General features: G+C 33.0%; 5 protein-coding genes across 19 annotated transcripts; 3 read left to right on the forward strand and 2 right to left on the reverse strand.

Moving 5' to 3' along the window:
• Positions 1–130: 130 nt before the first annotated feature.
• Positions 131–10,126, reverse strand: LOC100875492 (uncharacterized). 7 transcript variants are annotated; one of them, XM_076535951.1, is made up of 5 exons: positions 10,107–10,126; positions 2,625–2,796; positions 2,265–2,405; positions 1,694–1,879; positions 131–1,146 (listed from the first exon to the last, which is right to left on the reverse strand). In XM_076535951.1, the coding sequence occupies exons 2-5, from the start codon at positions 2,790–2,792 to the stop codon at positions 574–576; spliced, it is 1,068 nt and encodes a 355-aa protein (XP_076392066.1). In that variant the 5' UTR covers positions 2,793–2,796; positions 10,107–10,126; the 3' UTR covers positions 131–573. The 7 variants fall into 7 exon arrangements, with proteins under 7 accessions (XP_076392066.1, XP_076392065.1, XP_076392067.1 ...); XM_076535950.1 differs by lacking the exon at positions 10,107–10,126 and adding an exon at positions 4,053–4,192; XM_076535952.1 differs by lacking the exon at positions 10,107–10,126 and adding an exon at positions 3,271–3,429 and having other exon boundaries at positions 2,265–2,402.
• LOC100881211 (uncharacterized) lies at positions 4,246–8,279 on the forward strand. Of its 3 annotated transcripts, XM_076535943.1 has the most exons (6): positions 4,250–5,090; positions 5,331–5,844; positions 5,928–6,405; positions 7,309–7,425; positions 7,855–8,036; positions 8,193–8,279. In XM_076535943.1, exons 1-5 carry the CDS (start codon positions 5,009–5,011, stop codon positions 7,873–7,875), a joined length of 1,212 nt encoding a protein of 403 aa, XP_076392058.1. In that variant the 5' UTR covers positions 4,250–5,008; the 3' UTR covers positions 7,876–8,036; positions 8,193–8,279. The 3 variants fall into 3 exon arrangements, with proteins under 3 accessions (XP_076392059.1, XP_076392057.1, XP_076392058.1); XM_076535944.1 differs by lacking the exons at positions 7,855–8,036; positions 8,193–8,279 and adding an exon at positions 6,485–6,686 and having other exon boundaries at positions 4,246–5,090; XM_076535942.1 differs by lacking the exons at positions 7,855–8,036; positions 8,193–8,279 and adding an exon at positions 7,508–7,822 and having other exon boundaries at positions 4,248–5,090.
• LOC143265302 (zinc finger protein 474-like) lies at positions 7,892–9,481 on the forward strand. The gene is made up of 5 exons (XM_076536589.1): positions 7,892–7,903; positions 8,193–8,279; positions 8,337–8,549; positions 8,742–8,913; positions 9,321–9,481. The coding sequence occupies exons 1-5, from the start codon at positions 7,892–7,894 to the stop codon at positions 9,479–9,481; spliced, it is 645 nt and encodes a 214-aa protein (XP_076392704.1).
• Positions 10,127–10,314: 188 nt separating the features above from the next.
• On the forward strand, positions 10,315–16,034 carry eEF2 (eukaryotic translation elongation factor 2). Of its 2 annotated transcripts, none has more exons than XM_003705220.3 (13): positions 10,315–10,470; positions 11,303–11,517; positions 11,595–11,788; positions 12,103–12,545; positions 12,628–12,741; positions 12,937–13,083; positions 13,262–13,502; positions 13,694–13,861; positions 14,041–14,330; positions 14,399–14,608; positions 14,681–14,863; positions 14,934–15,191; positions 15,435–16,034. In XM_003705220.3, exons 1-13 carry the CDS (start codon positions 10,468–10,470, stop codon positions 15,501–15,503), a joined length of 2,535 nt encoding a protein of 844 aa, XP_003705268.1. In that variant the 5' UTR covers positions 10,315–10,467; the 3' UTR covers positions 15,504–16,034. The 2 variants fall into 2 exon arrangements, with proteins under 2 accessions (XP_003705268.1, XP_076392044.1); XM_076535929.1 differs by lacking the exon at positions 10,315–10,470 and adding an exon at positions 11,082–11,100.
• A 160-nt stretch (positions 16,035–16,194) lies between these two features.
• LOC100880987 (protein PRRC1-B) lies at positions 16,195–19,018 on the reverse strand. Of its 6 annotated transcripts, XM_076535945.1 has the most exons (7): positions 18,878–19,018; positions 18,644–18,749; positions 17,788–18,267; positions 17,103–17,205; positions 16,670–17,027; positions 16,442–16,604; positions 16,195–16,353 (listed from the first exon to the last, which is right to left on the reverse strand). In XM_076535945.1, the coding sequence occupies exons 2-6, from the start codon at positions 18,732–18,734 to the stop codon at positions 16,491–16,493; spliced, it is 1,146 nt and encodes a 381-aa protein (XP_076392060.1). In that variant the 5' UTR covers positions 18,735–18,749; positions 18,878–19,018; the 3' UTR covers positions 16,195–16,353; positions 16,442–16,490. The 6 variants fall into 6 exon arrangements, with proteins under 6 accessions (XP_076392060.1, XP_076392061.1, XP_003705267.1 ...); XM_076535946.1 differs by having other exon boundaries at positions 16,195–16,604; positions 17,788–18,219; XM_003705219.3 differs by having other exon boundaries at positions 16,195–16,604; positions 17,800–18,267.
• Positions 19,019–19,098: the final 80 nt, after the last annotated feature.

Below are 19,098 nucleotides of genomic sequence, written 5' to 3' on the forward strand. Positions count from 1 at the left end.
GGAGGCAGTGAACATCAAAATATAAATTAAATACGAGATCTCAAACGTAATTGACTTTAATTAAATACTTTTCAATAAAGTATTGACTTTTATATTTTTTTTACATATTAAAACGCCATGTGAATACAAATTTCAATGTAAAATAAACATGTATTTCTTTATTGATATACTGCAAAGAACAAAAATAAAAAATGTTTATAATAAAAATGATATATCAATACATATTCTATTCAAATTAATGAATATAAAGATAAGCTTTCACTTAAATTGAATAATGATTTACACTTACATACGAATTAGTAATGTCGAAGAGACTAAAATAATGTAAATTTTATCTTATTATAGAAAATATTCATTTAAACTATATGAAAAGTAAATGTTTTTCTTAACGTTTCGTTTCTTCTTGCTTGAAATCTGTCAATATTCAAATAATTAAACAAATCAAATACTTTGTTTTATAATAAAATATAAAAAATAAATTTTTCTTACAACTATACTATATGATTTCTAAATACTACGTTACTATCTTTATAAAAAAGTAAGTTCTTATAAGTCAGTATTGTCATGGTCATTTTAATTTTTATCACAGTTACGATCTAATGTAGAACCAGCTTTTCTGTTTGATCCCTTTGTTACATCAGATCCTGAACGTTGATAAGCAAGAATAAATCCTCTACCAGTGCTAACTTTCTTTGGTTCTCCATGTAATATGCCTCTTTGTACACCCAACTCAATTCCATTCTGACTTTCTGAAGTATAATATTTATTCGGCTTTTGTTTAATATTATGTGTTTCCAAATTTTCTTTTAAAGTATTAACGCTTGTTTTTGAATTTATTGGTCCCAAAGTATCATCCTTCATTTTCATATTTTGAGACGATGCACAAGTATCTTTTTTAACATTCGGTATATCTTCTTTTTGTTTAAGTTGAGAATTATTGTTTTGAGGTGAAATTGTCTTTATATCTGCATTTGTTTTTGAAGAATTAAGGTTCAACTTGCAAGAATTTTCTGAATCTGGAATATCATTGTTGCTGTTAATCGAAATGTCTTTCAGTCGTGAAATAACACTACTAGTCGAAGCGTTTAGATCATAAGACACAGCTTTAGCAATATTTTTAGGAATTCTTAATGGTTCATCGCATCCCTGAAAAAAAATGACAATAAATAATATGTACATATACATATTCATATATACAGGGTGTTTAGAGATTTACTAGCCAGCGTTTTTTTCGTAAACGACTGGTACGAGAAAAAAATGAAGTATATAAATTTTTCGTGTTTATACTATTTTTTGAGAAGTGAAGGCAACCTTCAGTTTTTTAAATGGAATGGTATATATTTTTTTATATCATATGAAAGGGCGTATCGAAACGAATTCAACGATGTACCATATCATGACCTTGAGACCTATTCAGATTCAAAAACAAACGAAATATTTCAAATATTTCGTATTACTGTACTTACCGGTATTTCTTACTGATATGTTTACATTTCGTGTTCAATGTGGTTTCTATTTTCATAACACCATTCATGACCTAATCATAACATAAAACTACCAAAAGTGCTTTCTAGCTAATGGAATGGGTTTTTCCTCTTTCATTTTTTTCTCGTACCAGTCGTTTACGAGAAAAACGCTGGCTAGTAAATCTCTGAACACCCTGTATACATATAAACTAAAAGTATAAACTTACTATTTGCTTTTGTGCAGAACTGTTGCACTTATCAAAAGATTTCTCATTATTTTCTTTTTCTAAACTTAATAACCTTTGTCTTTCATATTCCCTAAATTTTTTCTTTTCTGTTTTTGACATAGCTATTGCTGGTCTTATAACATTTTTTTTTTCAGAAGCAGCTAATGGATTATATGAAGGATTATTCTGAAAATCCAAATGAAAATTGAAAAAGGATTCATATATATCAACTGAAACAATAATACATAAAATTAATATGTAAAAAATGATAGACCATAGGTTTATAGGTTTTTACTTTAACATGTTGATTGCCACATTGATTTAACATGTATATTGTTAAAAATTTATTCACTTTCCTAATCGAAAATTCTCTCATTAATTACATGGATCTATGGAAAATAAATATAACAAGATATTGTGAAAATATTTAGAAAAATTGATTAAAAATTAAAACACTATTGGATGCAATTGAAAATTGCTTTAGTGTGGCAGTCAACGTGTTAAACTAATAGGCAACAAATTTAATTCTAGATTATGGGAAAAACATTTAATGGGCTGATTGTTTACATACACCATACCAATCTTCGTCCTCTGTTGTATTTGTCTGTAGACTGCATACTTGCTGTATTGGAATTCCTACATTACGTACTGGTTCCAATATAGTATTATAACATCGTACATTTCCACTGCTTGGACATATTTCAAGATGCTGCTATAATAATAAACAATAATGGTATTAAGATGAAAGACAATATATTTCTTTTGTGTGTAACAATTTAAGCCAAGAATTTTTTCTTTCTTACAATTACTACAATTCATAAGGTTACTTGTATTGTTAAAAAATAATAAAAATTAAGATTTATCTAACAATCTATTGTTTGAAATATGTACATAAAAATTATATATAAACACTGTATGTCTTTAAAATTACCTCATATTCATCAAAATCCAATATATGTGTCGCGTCATAAATGCATTTTATCTTTGTGTCCTTTGGAAAATTTTTATAGCATTTATATAAATGCGTCTGCAATCGACTACTTAGAATCCGATGCGATACTTCCAATGGGCAGGTTACATAAGAATCAATAATATTCATTTTACTGAGAAAAATAAATACAGTTATGAAAATTATAAAAATTTTAAATAACATTGTATAATAATAAAATGTACAAATATATTTAGTTATCATCAAACTTACATGTATAATTTTAAACTAAATAATACCTTACATAATAATTACTTTTATATTAAAAATCGGTTTTGTAATTGTTATAAGTTATAAAAATCAATTTAGCAAAATGCTTATTTTAAAAAAGTCAAAATTGAATTATTCTTACATTTTTACGAAGTATTATACAAATTTTGCAGTGTTAAAATAAATTGTATTTGAGAAATAAACCGTTAAAGTAAATACAATATAAAAAAAATATGATTCGTCAGTAATGTCGTTGAGCTTGTCCCAGATGTTTTTGCGCACAATTATGTAAATATGTTACTTTTAATGATTTTATACTTATTTATGTAATCAATGTATAAAATATTACATATAATTATATGCAGTTTTTGTCTATTACCTGATAATTACTAATAATACCGAAATTAATACTCCTCTTGGTTCCGACAAATATTACTTGCCTATTCTATGCTTGAATTCACAGGAAACACTAGTGTATTCAGTGATGAGATATTGGATGGGTTTTCTCGCGCATGCGCGGCAATTTTGGTCTCAGTAAAGTACAAGTTTCAATAAAATGGGGTACCTTAATCACCCCTCATTATTTTTCAAAAAATTTTTATAATTTGGTTGTGAAATATGAATGTATAGGTTGGATAAGATTAGATTATATACATATTTTCATATTTGGGGAGCAGATGGAAAGGAAGGGTACTAAAATAACTGTAAGCAAAATATATAATATAAAAATAAAATATTTTCCCGACAATGACATTACGCCATCTAGTGGCGCCACTAAATACATACGCTGCGTACGCTCCTGCATTTCTCGCGCATGCGCGCAAAAATTCGACCAATATCTCATCACTCATCACTGAGTGTTTGGTACTGTGCAAAAACCTTTTACCACCTCTCACTATCTGGCCCCTTCCATAAACAACTTTACTAGTCATATATATGGTGGATAAAAATATACAAATGAAGGAGAGAAATGATTATGTAGAAAGATATTCTAAATAAAAATATTACGGGGTATACATTGTACTCTGTACATATAACTATCGCTGTACAGGCGCATGCGCTGTACTTTTGGTAGGGGATAATGTTACACTAATCAAACAAATATGTGCAAATAGACAAAAACTCACTCAACAATATTATTCTGTTTTTAATTTAACTTACGTTACCGTAATGCTGAATCTACATCAGTCTACACATGTCTAATGAACTAGCAAACGAATACTAATATTTAATTAATAGTAGTTGTTGGATCGATTTTCCTAGCCACCTGTATTCTCACACAGTCAACCACAATGAGAAAGGTAACAACCTATATGTAGCCAATGGCAAGGTAAACTGAAGCATAGTGCACCGGGTGTTTGACTGACAAAGGGCTACGCGTTTAAAATCGTGTTTCTTCCACAAAAGTCGCGCACAATTCAAAGCGATATAATAATTTGTTGATAAAAGTGAAGAACGCAAGAATCAGTCTAATGATCTCTAATCTCTATTAATCGATCAATCGTAAAAGCTTATTTTTTATTCTTTATTTAAAAAATATTTGGTTTACGCTTTCTGCGGTATTCGAAGAAATTACAGAGACCGTGTATCTTTTTTTTATTTCGATGGCCCACATCTATATTAATCATTAAGTTTGTGTATTTACTGGTCATTTTATCTGATCTGTCGATCATCGAAGACGCGCAAGAAGATTAACACGTACTTGTACGTATTTTGTAAATCATATCTGTCAAATTAACAAATTAATATTTTCAGTGCGCATTGTCATTGACTTTTTGTGACGAGAAATTATAGAACAATATATGTGATATCATGAACATACCGGTGAAAGCTAAATTCAGTGAAGTATTGGTGATAAAGAACAATTCGATAACTACAAAACGATCCGTTTGTTTGTCGCGATAATCATAAATGTTCAAGACTTCGAAAATTAAAGTTAATTTAAAAGTGTCTTACAGTTGATCAGATGTTTTAGAACTCAGTAAATTTAATTCGTCCAAATAATTAGAATGAAATCTTGAACGTTCATCTTTTAACCTTGTAAATAAACATTTTAAATTGTTTATCGTATTGTCTTTTCAAATTCGAAGTGCTGAATTGTTACAAGTACGAAAACCATGAAATGGAAAAAGGGACCAACAGAGTTTCTATCAGAAAAAACATTTTTGGTAATCAAGGACGATTTGGATATTCTGGAAAGTAAGTAACACTTTATTGTTTCATTTTTCACGACATAGCACTGCGTGTTATACCGTCGCGTATCACCACGTGCTGTATTACCCATGTGTCGTGTCCATGTACTATATCGCCACGAGTTGTATAGCCTCGCGTAACTACAGTGGCCATTTTCAAACAAGATTTTTTCCTAAATTTTTACCAAGTACTGATCGAATGCTGATTTTTTTACACTGTAAAGCTAATGTTACACAAATCGCGCAGAAAAGGGGAAACAACGAGGAAAATCGAAGACCCCGGACACAGGCACCTGGCCACCGAAAATGAAGCGTGGTGTATACAACGATCTCGAGAGACCGAAAACCGCGAATCTCGAGAAGCCGAGCGTGCTCGATCCAGATTTGGTCGACAAATTAGACATGTCCGTATTGAGCAAGGAATTGCTCATCCACTCTATGACGCAGTTTCGCCTGTCAAAAGCAATCGGTGGTGGGACGTCGTCGTTCCCATCGTCGTCAAGGTGCCGGCAAAGCGTCACCATTGCAGAACAACACCAACAACAGAGTCACGCGCCAAACGGTGCGACGTGGTGCAACGGTCCCCTCTCTGTACGCTACAAACGTCGTAGTTTCGAACAGATTCTGGATTCGAGGCTCGGTCACGTTGACGCGTTCGTGGAATCGCCAAGAATGCAGAAGCACGCACGGATCATTGGCCAGGAAGCCAATGCGGCGACGAAAACTTCGGATAGCAGAAAGTTAGATGACAATAATAATAGGTCTATAATCATTTTTCTACTAATTGAATTTTCGCAAAAATTAAACTTATTCAAGGTTTAACAATAATCCTGTGTCGATTTAGAAGCAAACCGGCCGGCCACAAGGTCCCTTCTCTGTCCATGTTGAAGAAGAGAAGTTCGAAACCGACGATACAGAATGAATTAGAGATGTTCACCGCCTCTTCGACGAAGAGCGCACCGGAACCTTGCAAAAGTTGCGGGAAGCCGGATCAGCCGGAGCGATTTCATAGTCACCCGAAAAGCGGTCAGCACAGGACAAAGGAGAGTCCAGCGAGCACCAAGACAAAGGCCACGGTACCAAAAACCGTTCAGAAACCTGTGGCCTTGCATTTCCGCAGCGATAAGAGCAAGAACAAAAGCGAGGAAACAATCGCCATTGAGGCAAAGACCAAGTCGGGAAGTCCTCAAGAACGATCGAGTCCATCGAACAGACCGGCGTCGGTACCGCTTAAAAAAGGGCCAAGGACCATCACTTGTTACATATGCGGACGTGAATTTGGTACGGCCAGTTTTCCCATTCACGAGCCAAGGTGTATGCAAGTAAGTTCTTCAATTATTCACCATGTCTACATTCGCACATTTCTGTTCCATAAATGTAAATGTCATTAAACTATTTCAGTTGAAATTGTTAGTTGAGGATGTAGGAACATAGAGGTATCAAGATACAACGATCTATTCAAGGATTTAAGGATCCAGGGATATCAGGCTGCAGTTATCGAGATTCGGGATATCGGTATCCAGAGATATCGGTATTCAGGAATATCGGGATCTAAGGATATCGATATCCAGGGATCTATATAAGAATCTAGAATAAACAGAATGTAGGAATTTGAGTATCTAGAATATAGGTTTCAATATGACGTACACGCTCGTTTCACTTTTATAGTACAGATGCTAATATTAGCGTAGGGCCGGTCTAATTTTATGCTGAACTTGAACTATATCTATTATTCATGGTCACGATAACGGAATACGATGCATGAATATTATTGAATCGCTCTATCCGGAAGTATGTAATACATCAAGGCCCTTTGCGAAATCGATAGGAACATATATGCGGCGTGTGTCCTTTGATATCGGAGACATTTGCATACACGTGAACTAATACCATTTGATATAGATAAAACGTACGAGGTGATCATTAAATGTCATGTAATTTGCACGTGAGTTGCAGTTTATATATGTCCAGTTCGATATATCTATATAAGCGACCTGAACTACGTATCCATCTATTTGTAAAGGAACATTAATTATGCCTTGTGTGTAAATCGATCGTGTTATCGTGAATCGCTTTGAAACTCACGTTTGCTTGCTAATGAATATTTACTGTGTCCCGTGCACGAAAATTGAGACCTCAAACTTTATATCGTTTATAGAAATATTTTTAATTGAGGTGACATTATTTTATTATTATTCAAGTATTAATTAATGATTTATTTGCAGAAATGGGAACGGGAGAACAACGCATTGCCCGCGAATCAGAGGCGCCCAACTCCTCAGAAACCCGACGTTGCGATAAATCATTCAGAATGGAATACTGCAGCTTGGGAAGAAAGTCAGGTATTGTCATTTAAACATGTAAATTGCAGCTATAGTTCTGCCCGGTATCTTTCGATTTTTAAGAAATAAGTTTACGTTTCAGCTGATACGGGAAGCAGTCTATATAGGAAAACGCGTTTCGATTGACCGAATGAGTCATTACCATTTAAAAGCCGACGATCTTTAACGAGCGATTATGTAATGATTACATGCTGTTATTCGCGAATTCAATCATAAACAGAGCGTAACAACAGACTTTGAATATGCACATACTTATTAGTTACAGTTATCAACCCCGAGATAATTTTCATACAAATATTACTACACGTATCATAATCGTATTCCGCGACTGGGCATTTCAGTTCTTCAAAAATTGTATTAAATTTTACATGTATGAACTGCAACAAATTATTTATTCAACGAATGCAATTATTCTGTACATTTTTATAGCGCGAACATGCTATTAGATGAGGGAATCGATTATAGTATGCGTAATGAAGTGACTCGTTAAAGCTCACCCTTACACGTCCCTCATGCATACGTATGTACACACGTATAAGAATGCAAATATCAAGTTCCACACAGAGGAAACATGTCACGCACTATAATCCTCTAGCCCTATCGTGTTCAAGGTGCTGGCCTACATTTATTATAAAGGCATAGTTATTTAACGACTTGTTTGATCTAAAAACTTAGAACCGCATTGCGACTCGTTAAGTTTAAGATGAAAGGGTTCCGCTGTTATAAAATCATAGTACAGCACAATAATGTAATTTTATATTTTCCAGGCGCAGCTGGTACCCTGTCCAAAATGTGGTAGGACCTTCTTCCCAAATCGCTTAGCAGTACATCAGAAAAGTTGCAAGTCATCAAAGGTAAACATATTATTTTCCAGAAATTTTCAGAGTAAAGTACGATCTTTCTATTTGTAGAATTCTGAACCAGAGAAATCAGAAAGTCCTGTTGCGGGAAAATCTGCTAGCACGTCACGAGTCACCCCGCCTATGGTCACCTGTAAAATCTGCGGCCGAAATTTTGGCACGAGAAGCATCGTGATACACGAACCTCAGTGTATCAAACGACAGCAAGCAGAGAAAGAAAAGCAATCGACTAACTTGCACGAAAATCTAGTCAGCCCAACAGGGGTGAGTCGCGCTGGAGAGCATGCTTATATCATCCAATTCGTTTGAAATTGAACACGTGAAGATCCTTATTCATTTTAAGCGTTCCTATCAAATTTTGTGTACATTTTGTGTTGCTAATAAATACGATGCTTTTTCCGTCCTGCGAGTTTTGTTAATTGCGGTCGATAATCATTTGAAGACAATTGCTTTTAGGATAACAGTGTGAAGAGAACGGTCACATGCTACATATGTGGCAGAGATTTTGGAACCAGTAGTATAACTATCCACGAGCCCCAATGCCTGAAAAAGTGGCACGTGGAGAATGACAAATTGCCACCGGATCAGAGACGGAAAGAACCAGAGAGACCGGAAGCTGTCTATACTCGTAAGTTATTACTAGTGATTAGAACAATATTCTTAAAGATCTATAGATCCAAGAATCGTGCACATTTTAATTTGTAAGCGGTTCTTTCACTTCATACAAATTCCTTGAGCTTTTTATCCATTAGTATTGAGTTGTCAGTGAATTCATTATGTGAGAAAGTTAAGCGTTGATTGCGTGTTTTCGCACATTGCCACTGAACTTAAGGTCAACGAGATTATATTGATCAAAAGATATTGTGGTTGCATCTCAGCAGGGGTAAAGTTAGTATAAAGTTAAAATGAAGGTTTGAATTATAATTAGGATTCTCAGCATGTACATAAGCAATAAACATGCAATTATTTTAATGATCATTTTGGAATATATGCACATGTCATTATTTTACTTTAATAATAATATTTTATGTACAGGTGATCCAGAAACGGGAAATATGGTAATTGATATAGCTGCAATGGCTGAGGCCAGCTGGAAATCGCATTTAAATCAGTTAGTTCCGTGCAAACGATGCGGAAGGACGTTTAATCCTGATCGCGTGAGCGTCCATGAACGGAGCTGCAAAGGAACTCGTTAAATACTGTTAAGAATTAGAAGATCACTATTTTTAATTGAATTATAGTATTACGGAATTTAAAAAAGTTTCAATACTTGATAAAAAGAACTACAGAAATAAGTGATCATCTAATCATTTAAAATTTCGAGCTTAAATCGTTATAAACAAAATGCACTTATTTATATGTATACATATATTTCTAGATAATGTTTAAGAAGTTTTTACATGTATGTTTCATAAAATGTAGAAAATACTTTCTACCTGCGCTATCTTTTTATATTTAAAAAGGTATAGCATAGCACAGTACACAATTTTAGAAAAATCAATATGAAAAAATGATTATAGATACAGTATTTACACTCTTAAGAAATTAAGTGCTTTTATCATATGTATATAAAATATGAATGAATGTACATTGCACAGATTCTAACGTTCCTGAGAATGAATATTTTATTATATAAGAAAACGCACAATCGTTACTATTATCCTAATAAATAAGTAATTATTATCTTTTGTACACGGATACCCATTATATGTGTAACAGCAATAATACAACATTTCATTTATAAAATTAATGCAGTATTTTGTAAAAGTAAATCGTTGCTTAATGGAAAGTAAGAAAATTTCTAACGATAAATGTACTCACATTTAATTAATGTTTATTGGATAGTCTTTGAATTTTATCTTATCCTTCACCCCTTATCTTCCTTACTCTGCTCCTTTTATGCAGTTCTAAGATGGCAGCACCAAACACAACATTACTGCAACACATGTTCCGTGTCATACACTAAAAAATGCTATGCGCGCGCAAATTATGCCACGTGGTAGGGATTACAAAATTCCAATTGGTCCTATGCACGATACTAAAATGCACGACATCGAGTGCCCTCTATCGTCCGTGAAAGGTTTGTCTCTTTCACGGAACTCCTGTTCTTTCCCAGGGAGTCCGCCATTGTTGGTGCACGTATATTTCTGACCAGGCCAACGGAAATCGGACAACATCCAAAATGGTATGTATAATCGTCATAAAGTATTGCGAACGTGTAAATCTGTACGATGTGTGGAGTGCAGAGGTATGAATATTTTTGAAGACCAAATGTCACCTGGGTTTGGAAAAATCGAAAACTGGCGGATTACTTGGGATTGCGCAACTCCTTTCGAAGACAAATTTTGAGCCTCGCGATGGATATGCCGGGGCAAAGATCTCTGAAGGTTCTGCAAAAATTCTGGCGGAACATTCCTGAAAATTTTACTCGACAAAGGTTCAAAGTTATCAATGTTTGAGGTTCAAATATGTTTTGCCCCTTATTCGGCAGACAACGTGTCATGGAGCTTTGTAGAGCTCTTGATACGAGTCAGCATGTTCTCGGAATATTGTGAGTCCGGGAGAAGCGTATTAATGATATTTAGAATCTAAATGATTACTCAAACATTATCATTGTACAGAAAAACACGTTGAATACTTGGTATGATGTATATAGAAATTGAGGCAGTTATACCTAGATTCAGAAATTGCTGTAGCACAAAAAAATATGTGTAGCTAGATGTCCACAAGGAAGATACCTTTCTTTTGTTGTATATTATAATATGTATGTGTCAGTAATATTTACCAAGATTTGAGAAGTGTTTATACCAATATGGTCAGTATAAAAATTCTTAATTTTTTTTTATGAAAATATTTTTTTTAATTTTATGCTGTAGAGCAATAGAAAATGAAAGAATATAACATTTTTGATATTTTGATAATAGCATTTATTATATATGAAATTTTGTTCTTTGTTACCAAAATTTGAACATATATTTTGTTTCATTCGATATTAATAAAAATATTCTTTGTTTCAGGTGAACTTTACAGTAGATGAGATACGTGCCATGATGGACAAAAAGAAAAACATCAGAAATATGTCCGTCATTGCGCACGTAGATCATGGAAAGTCAACTTTGACTGACTCCCTTGTGTCCAAGGCTGGTATCATTGCTGGTGCCAAAGCTGGTGAGACTCGATTCACAGATACTCGTAAAGATGAGCAAGAACGTTGTATTACAATTAAATCCACGTAAGATTGCCACATATACTTTCACAACATATTAATTCTTATTTAATTTTCTTATAATTGATATATTATTTTTATAGGGCTATTTCTATGTTCTTTGCCCTCGACGAGAAAGATTTAGTTTTTATTACAAATCCTGATCAACGTGACAAAGATGAGAAGGGTTTCTTGATTAATCTTATTGACTCACCTGGACACGTAGATTTCTCTAGTGAAGTAACAGCTGCACTCCGTGTAACTGATGGAGCTCTCGTAGTTGTTGATTGTGTATCTGGTACGTATTTTTCATTTGTAGAATTAACAATTCAATACAATGAATTTGCAAGAAAATCCCTTCCAGCACTAACAGCCTTACTCTGTAGTGTACAAACTGGTTTAACTGGTTACTACACATTGACAGTGTTAATGGTGCATTAATGGAAGGAGATTAAATAGGCAATTGTGTTTAAACGCTGTTAGTGGACCTCTATCCTTATGTCCGCGACTAATATGCTACGACACAATTGCTACAATGTCACAATATTATATCACACTTATCAGATAATTATCATTACAGTTATATAACCATTTTTTCTAAATTCTATCTAGGTGTTTGTGTGCAAACGGAAACTGTACTTCGTCAAGCTATTGCCGAACGTATAAAGCCTGTACTGTTCATGAACAAGATGGACAGAGCATTGTTGGAACTGCAGCTTGATAGCGAAGATCTGTATCAAACTTTCCAACGTATTGTTGAAAACGTTAACGTTATTATTGCTACATATTCGGACGATGATGGTCCTATGGGTGAAGTTAGAGTAGACCCCAGTAAAGGATCGGTCGGTTTCGGTTCTGGTCTTCATGGTTGGGCATTCACGTTAAAACAATTTTCTGAGATGTATGCCGAAAAATTCAAAATTGACGTAGTAAAACTAATGAACAGATTGTGGGGAGAAACTTTCTTCAACCCTAAAACTAAGAAGTGGAGCAAGCAGAAAGAAGCAGACAACAAACGTTCTTTCTGTATGTACGTCTTAGATCCAATTTATAAGGTATGTTGATACTATATAATTATTTTTATACTGTACAAATATTCTTTGGTCTAATACTAATACAAATGAAACTAATTAATAGGTATTTGATAGCATTATGAATTACAAAAAAGAAGAAGCAGATAAATTATTGGAAAAATTAGGAATTGTTCTGAAGCCAGAAGACAAAGACAAGGATGGTAAAGCTCTTCTTAAGGTAAGATTTTTTTGTTCAATCATTCAATTTTGTCTCTTATTCGACGTTTATTTATGATGATTGTTCTAAATTTTTCTGACACCTCTTCTGAATCCTTTGGATGACACTATGAACTTTTCACTGATATTTAAAATTGAAATATTTTTAATCAATTGTTAATGCACAATTATACATTAGCATTGTTTTATGTATTAGGTTGTCATGAGAACATGGTTACCAGCTGGAGAAGCTTTACTTCAGATGATTGCTATTCACTTACCATCTCCTGTTACTGCTCAAAAATACCGTATGGAAATGTTGTATGAAGGTCCACTTGATGATGAGGCTGCTATTGGCATTAAGGTACTTATATTTCCAATATTTTTGCAACATATTGTTATGCATATGATGAATTTATTACAGACCTGTTCTGAGTTATATGATAGATATTGAGTTAGTTTTCTGATAAATATATGATCTAACTTAATTTATTCGAATTTATGATTTTTTTTCTAATAAATACTTACTTTTATTTTTACAGAACTGTGATCCAAATGGTCCACTTATGATGTATGTTTCAAAAATGGTACCCACTTCAGATAAAGGTCGTTTCTATGCTTTCGGTCGTGTCTTTTCTGGTAAAGTAAGCACTGGTATGAAAGCACGTATTATGGGGCCTAATTTCCAACCAGGCAAAAAGGAAGATCTGTATGAAAAAGCCATTCAGCGTACAATTTTGATGATGGGTCGTTATGTTGAAGCGATTGAAGATGTGCCTTCTGGTTTGTACATCTTGTTTTGTTTAGACTTCTGAATGTCTTGTCATATAATATAATGATGATTGTTCTCACAGACCTGTACTGATTACTTTTTGATTGACAATAGAACGGCCAACTGAAATTTATGAATTGATACCATTAAAATAGCAAGAAGTTACTTGTTATTATTTACTAATTCTCTTATTTTAATGCAGGTAATATTTGTGGACTTGTTGGCGTTGATCAATTCTTAGTAAAGACTGGTACTATTACTACGTTTAAAGATGCACATAACATGAAAGTCATGAAATTCTCGGTTTCACCTGTTGTACGTGTTGCTGTTGAACCGAAAAATCCAGCCGATTTACCCAAATTGGTCGAAGGTATGAAGTTAATATATTTAAGGAAATTTTATAGAACATAATAACAAAATGATGAAATTTTTTTTTGAGCATTGGGTTATGACAAACCATGATTTTCGTTGACACCTGAATAAAAATTACTAAAAATTGTGTTTCTCTGGTGACGAAAGAATTTTGTTTAAAAAGATGTTTGTTCTTAGGTCTCAAACGTTTGGCAAAATCTGACCCTATGGTGCAGTGCATTATTGAAGAATCAGGAGAGCACATTATTGCCGGTGCTGGAGAACTTCATCTTGAAATTTGTTTGAAAGATTTGGAGGAGGACCATGCTTGCATACCCATTAAAAAATCGGATCCTGTTGTATCTTATAGAGAAACGATTTCAGAACAGTCAAATCAAATGTGTCTTTCAAAATCTCCCAACAAACACAATCGTCTGTTCATGATGGCGTATCCTATGCCTGATGGTCTAGCTGAAGATATTGACAGTGTATGTATCTTAACTGATGAAAATGGAAATCATATTTTCTCTCTACTTAATATTTATTGCTTTAATAGGGAGAAGTTAATCCAAGAGATGATTTTAAAGTACGTGCTCGTTACTTGAGCGAAAAGTATGATTACGATGTAACTGAAGCCAGAAAAATTTGGTGCTTCGGACCTGACGGAACTGGGCCCAACATACTTGTAGATTGTTCGAAAGGAGTACAATACCTTAACGAAATTAAAGATTCTGTTGTAGCTGGATTCCAATGGGCTACGAAAGAAGTATGAAGCTCTTTTCTAAAGAATTGGATATTAATTTTTATTATTTATATTAATTTGAAATATTTTACATAGGGTGTTCTTTCGGAAGAAAATTTGAGAGGTGTACGTTTCAACATTCATGATGTGACATTACACGCTGATGCTATTCACAGAGGTGGTGGTCAAATTATTCCTACCACAAGACGTTGCCTTTATGCTTGTCTCCTCACTGCCTCTCCTCGACTTATGGAACCAGTTTACTTATGTGAAATTCAGGTAAAATATACTTACCGAAAAATTTATAATATGTTACATATAAATTATTAATAAAATTTATTTTTTATAGTGCCCAGAAGTAGCCGTTGGTGGTATTTATGGTGTGCTTAACCGAAGAAGAGGTCACGTATTTGAAGAACAACAAGTTGCTGGTACACCCATGTTTGTAGTTAAAGCATATCTTCCAGTTAATGAGTCCTTCGGTTTTACTGCCGATTTGCGTTCTAATACCGGAGGACAAGCTTTTCCACAATGTGTATTCGATCATTGGCAAATTCTACCTGGTGACCCAATGGAACCGAACTCTAGACCTTACCAAGTTGTGCAGGTAAGCATTTCATTTCAAATGTTTTTATATAATGCACCCACGATCAAAACTGGTGGTAATCAGTAACTGTTAATGCATTACCATTTTTAATCTCGTGGGAAAGAAATTTGTTTTTTGTTTTGGTGCTCCAGTAGTATGTCCTGGTTTGCCTGAATAGGGAAACATACACTGTTTTCTTTATGTAACACACATATGCAGATACTGTTTAATGGATATTGATTATAAATATTTGTATGTTCACAGGAAACACGTAAAAGGAAGGGATTGAAGGAAGGTCTGCCAGACTTGAACGCATACCTTGATAAATTGTAACCATAGATTCGCGCACCATATTTAAATATCTATTTAAATATTGTAATTCAATTAATATTGCTCGGACCGTATACAATCTACATCGGTTTATTATGAACTTTGTTTTGCGCAAAGAACCGTGAAAAATACACAATTATAAATATGGAAAAAGATAATAAATTGTAATTACAACGGAAACTATGTATGCTAGTGCAAGGAGAAATATTTTATACATTTATTTAATTAAGTACGCCACGTTATCGAGATCTAGTGGCTTTACGTTTTTAGCATATCAGCAACAAATAAAGACTCGATTGTTATTTTTATTGTGGTGGCAATGGGTTGCCAGTTTCGTATAAAAGAAAAAGGAAAAGAAAAAATTGTAATTTTTACATTGCTTTTTTACTGCAATTAGTCTGTTATTCTTTTTTTGTTGGCGATTTCAAATAATTGGACGAATCCCGAAGATATTAATAATGAAAAAGCAAAAACAGCAATGTACTCATACTGGAAAAATACATGAAGAAATTAAAGATGAAATTCAGAAACAAATATTTGTAGTTTTTATTTGCTAAAAATACCCATACGATCATTTAATGTTCTGGACGATTTGGATAAAAATTAAGTGGGGCTAGGAACTAATTATGAATTAATTTTATTTTAATAATAAAATAAAGTATATGTGCTTAATTGGAGTGCGATAAAATACATATAAGAAACCTACTTTTTCATATATTTTGCCTTTTTTAGTCCATTAATTTTTTTGTACATATTATCACATACAATTAAAATTACACTTTTCAATTTATAAATACTAAGTTAGTAAATATGCCACCTCAACTGAAATTAAATTCTTGATTCCAGTAATCCTCTAAAATGTTAGGTATATGTTAAAAATACGAGCCTAAAAAATAAATCTTGATGTTCAAGTATATATAAATTAGTAAAATTGTATTTACAAAATTGCAAGACGTTAATAAATTGCATTGGCATATTCTTCGTAAAGATTTATATAGGATTAATCGTATTTTTGTAAATTCCAGCTAACGATTGAACTGCTAAAAGTATAATATCCCTTCTGGAAATTCCAGTAAGCGCGTGGTGCCATTCGTTATGAGGAACCTTAAAAGATATAATTTGTTTATATTTTTAGTGATATCGTTACATATTTTTTACTTGAAACAAACCTGTAGACTGCTTGCCATCAAGCTACCGACAGTGACTGCCAATCCAGACCATTTAAGAGGATAATCTTCGGGTGTAGCTTCTTGTGCCATAGTTACTATTTGACTTGGTACTGGCGTCATTTGCGTGAACGTTTGTAAATTCACGTTATGTTTAGGATCATTAAGAAGTACTACACCTAAATCGTACCACTTGTCTTCACCCACTTCTAATAAAAAGTTTTCTACAGCAATTATAGGTATATCCTTTGGAAGAGATGGAATATTTCGTGCAAAGTTAATTCTCTCTTCTGCTCCTTTTACTCCAGCAGCAAAACCAACTGGTTGAGCAGCCACAGCTGAACTTTCAACTGCTACACCACTATAATGCAATCACTTGTTTGAACAAAAAATTTATAAAATGAAACATATGTTATAATTGTATATTCGTACTTACGTTACTGTTGCTTTTCCGAAAACTGTCTGAAAAGCCTGACGTACAGGGCTTATTTTAGAGTCTTTATCAGATGCAACTATAATCTCCATGTCACCACCAGAATCTGAAATGTACATTTTCCAAAGAGCTCGTATATATTTTATGTTAACTAACATGTTGCACCAGTACCATTCATGTACAAACAAACTGAAACTTATACTCTGTTTTACAAATTTTTGTCCCCATTAATGATGGAAAGTTTGATTTGAAAATTATTTAAATCTTAGCCTCAAATTGTTGTTGTTCATATTTTCACTATAAATTACAGAACTGCTCTATTTTATATAAGATATTTGTATCACTACTACATCCATATAGAGTTATAATTTAAATTAATAAACAATCAGTAATTAGAAAATAAATGAACTGTTTTATATTTGAAACTTCAAAAATTTTTATTGCAAATGACAGCTGAAAGATTGTACACCACAGTTCATTGAATTAAGTTTGGCTACTGATGGTCCAAAAATAACATAGCACATATATATATTTTCTTCAGTTATGATGCAATAACAATTACACACACAGTGATATCATGGTCGAATAAAAAAAACTTGATAAAACAGAATATAATTAAAATTAACAATCGTACAAATTAGAACAAAATTTTAATCTGTACACCTTAATTACTACTTTTCTTACTTACAAATGAACTCACGCATCTGAGGATCTAATGTTGTAATCATTGTGTTCATGCTGTTTTTTGCTTTTTCTGCAACTTTACTTAAAACATTGCTGTTCACTACTGTTTCTTTAACCCATGATAGCAAGCCACCACCAACCATTCCTGTATCCTGGATCAGGTTTTCTGATGGAATCGTTGTTTGCACATTTTGTATGGACGGAGTTACAGCAGCAGTAGTAATTACTTGATGCGATTCTTGCTGCAATGGCTTAGATTGGATTGTAGTGTTTAATGTTGATTTAATAGGTTCATGTTCTTGAAGTTTCTTTTGTGTAGGTATTTGCAAATTAGTAGGTTTCTCAGATACTATTACTCCAGAATTTGAAATGAAGCTAGGTAATGCACTAGGTGGTGCAACATTTGACAGCAGATTCCCAGTAGACGTTGATACGCCTAATGGCATTAACAAAGATGTGGATGAAGATAAACTACTGAAAGAATCTAAAAGTGATATTGCTTTTATTATTCATATTAATGGTGTTCTTTGTAACAAAATATTACTGTCAAAGATTTCAATTGACAAAATTATTTATTCCTATGGTTAATATGAAATGTAACACATTGCTTGAAAAATGTATTATAAATGACTAGCAATATTGCAAACATTTGCATGTTCAATGATACATATTTGTATTTGTTTTTTATTATGCTCTATATGCGTAGTATATATAAATTGTTTACAGTTACTTTTTCTATTAACTTCTCCTAGTATATAAATCATTATAAGAGACAAGTATGGCATGTATAGATAATTTTTTATTTGTGAAAGAATGTTTGACAGATACACAGGTGTTTATGTTTTGCATTTTAATCTCACCTGTTTTTACAAATTCTCCCGATGTGGACGATTCGTCCGTCTTTCTTTCAACAAATTCGAATGTAGATTCCCCATTGGAATCGTCGGTCATTGCTGATTAACTTTTCTAAATTTACACGTAAAGATATCTAAAATTATATTGTGAATTTTCTATATGCAGATATATATGCGAAAGGCATAACACTTTGACTATGTATACGTTACTAGCAGCCAACTTCATTGTTTCCGACCTACCTGAATATAGGAACTTATCATCGCACGAACACACATTCCTATTTATTTGGATCCACTTTTTTATTTTGACATAATGAAAAGTGAACTATTTAATTCAAGATTAATATTTGTAAGGGATGAATTAATCAATTTTGATACATTATAGTACTTGCTCCTTTAATCATATGTAATATACAATGTATAGTGTAGAGATTTTATATTGAAGGAATATAAAAATAACA

This window comes from Megachile rotundata, chromosome 10 (assembly GCF_050947335.1).
Source record: "Megachile rotundata isolate GNS110a chromosome 10, iyMegRotu1, whole genome shotgun sequence".
NCBI lineage: Eukaryota > Metazoa > Arthropoda > Insecta > Hymenoptera > Megachilidae > Megachile > Megachile rotundata.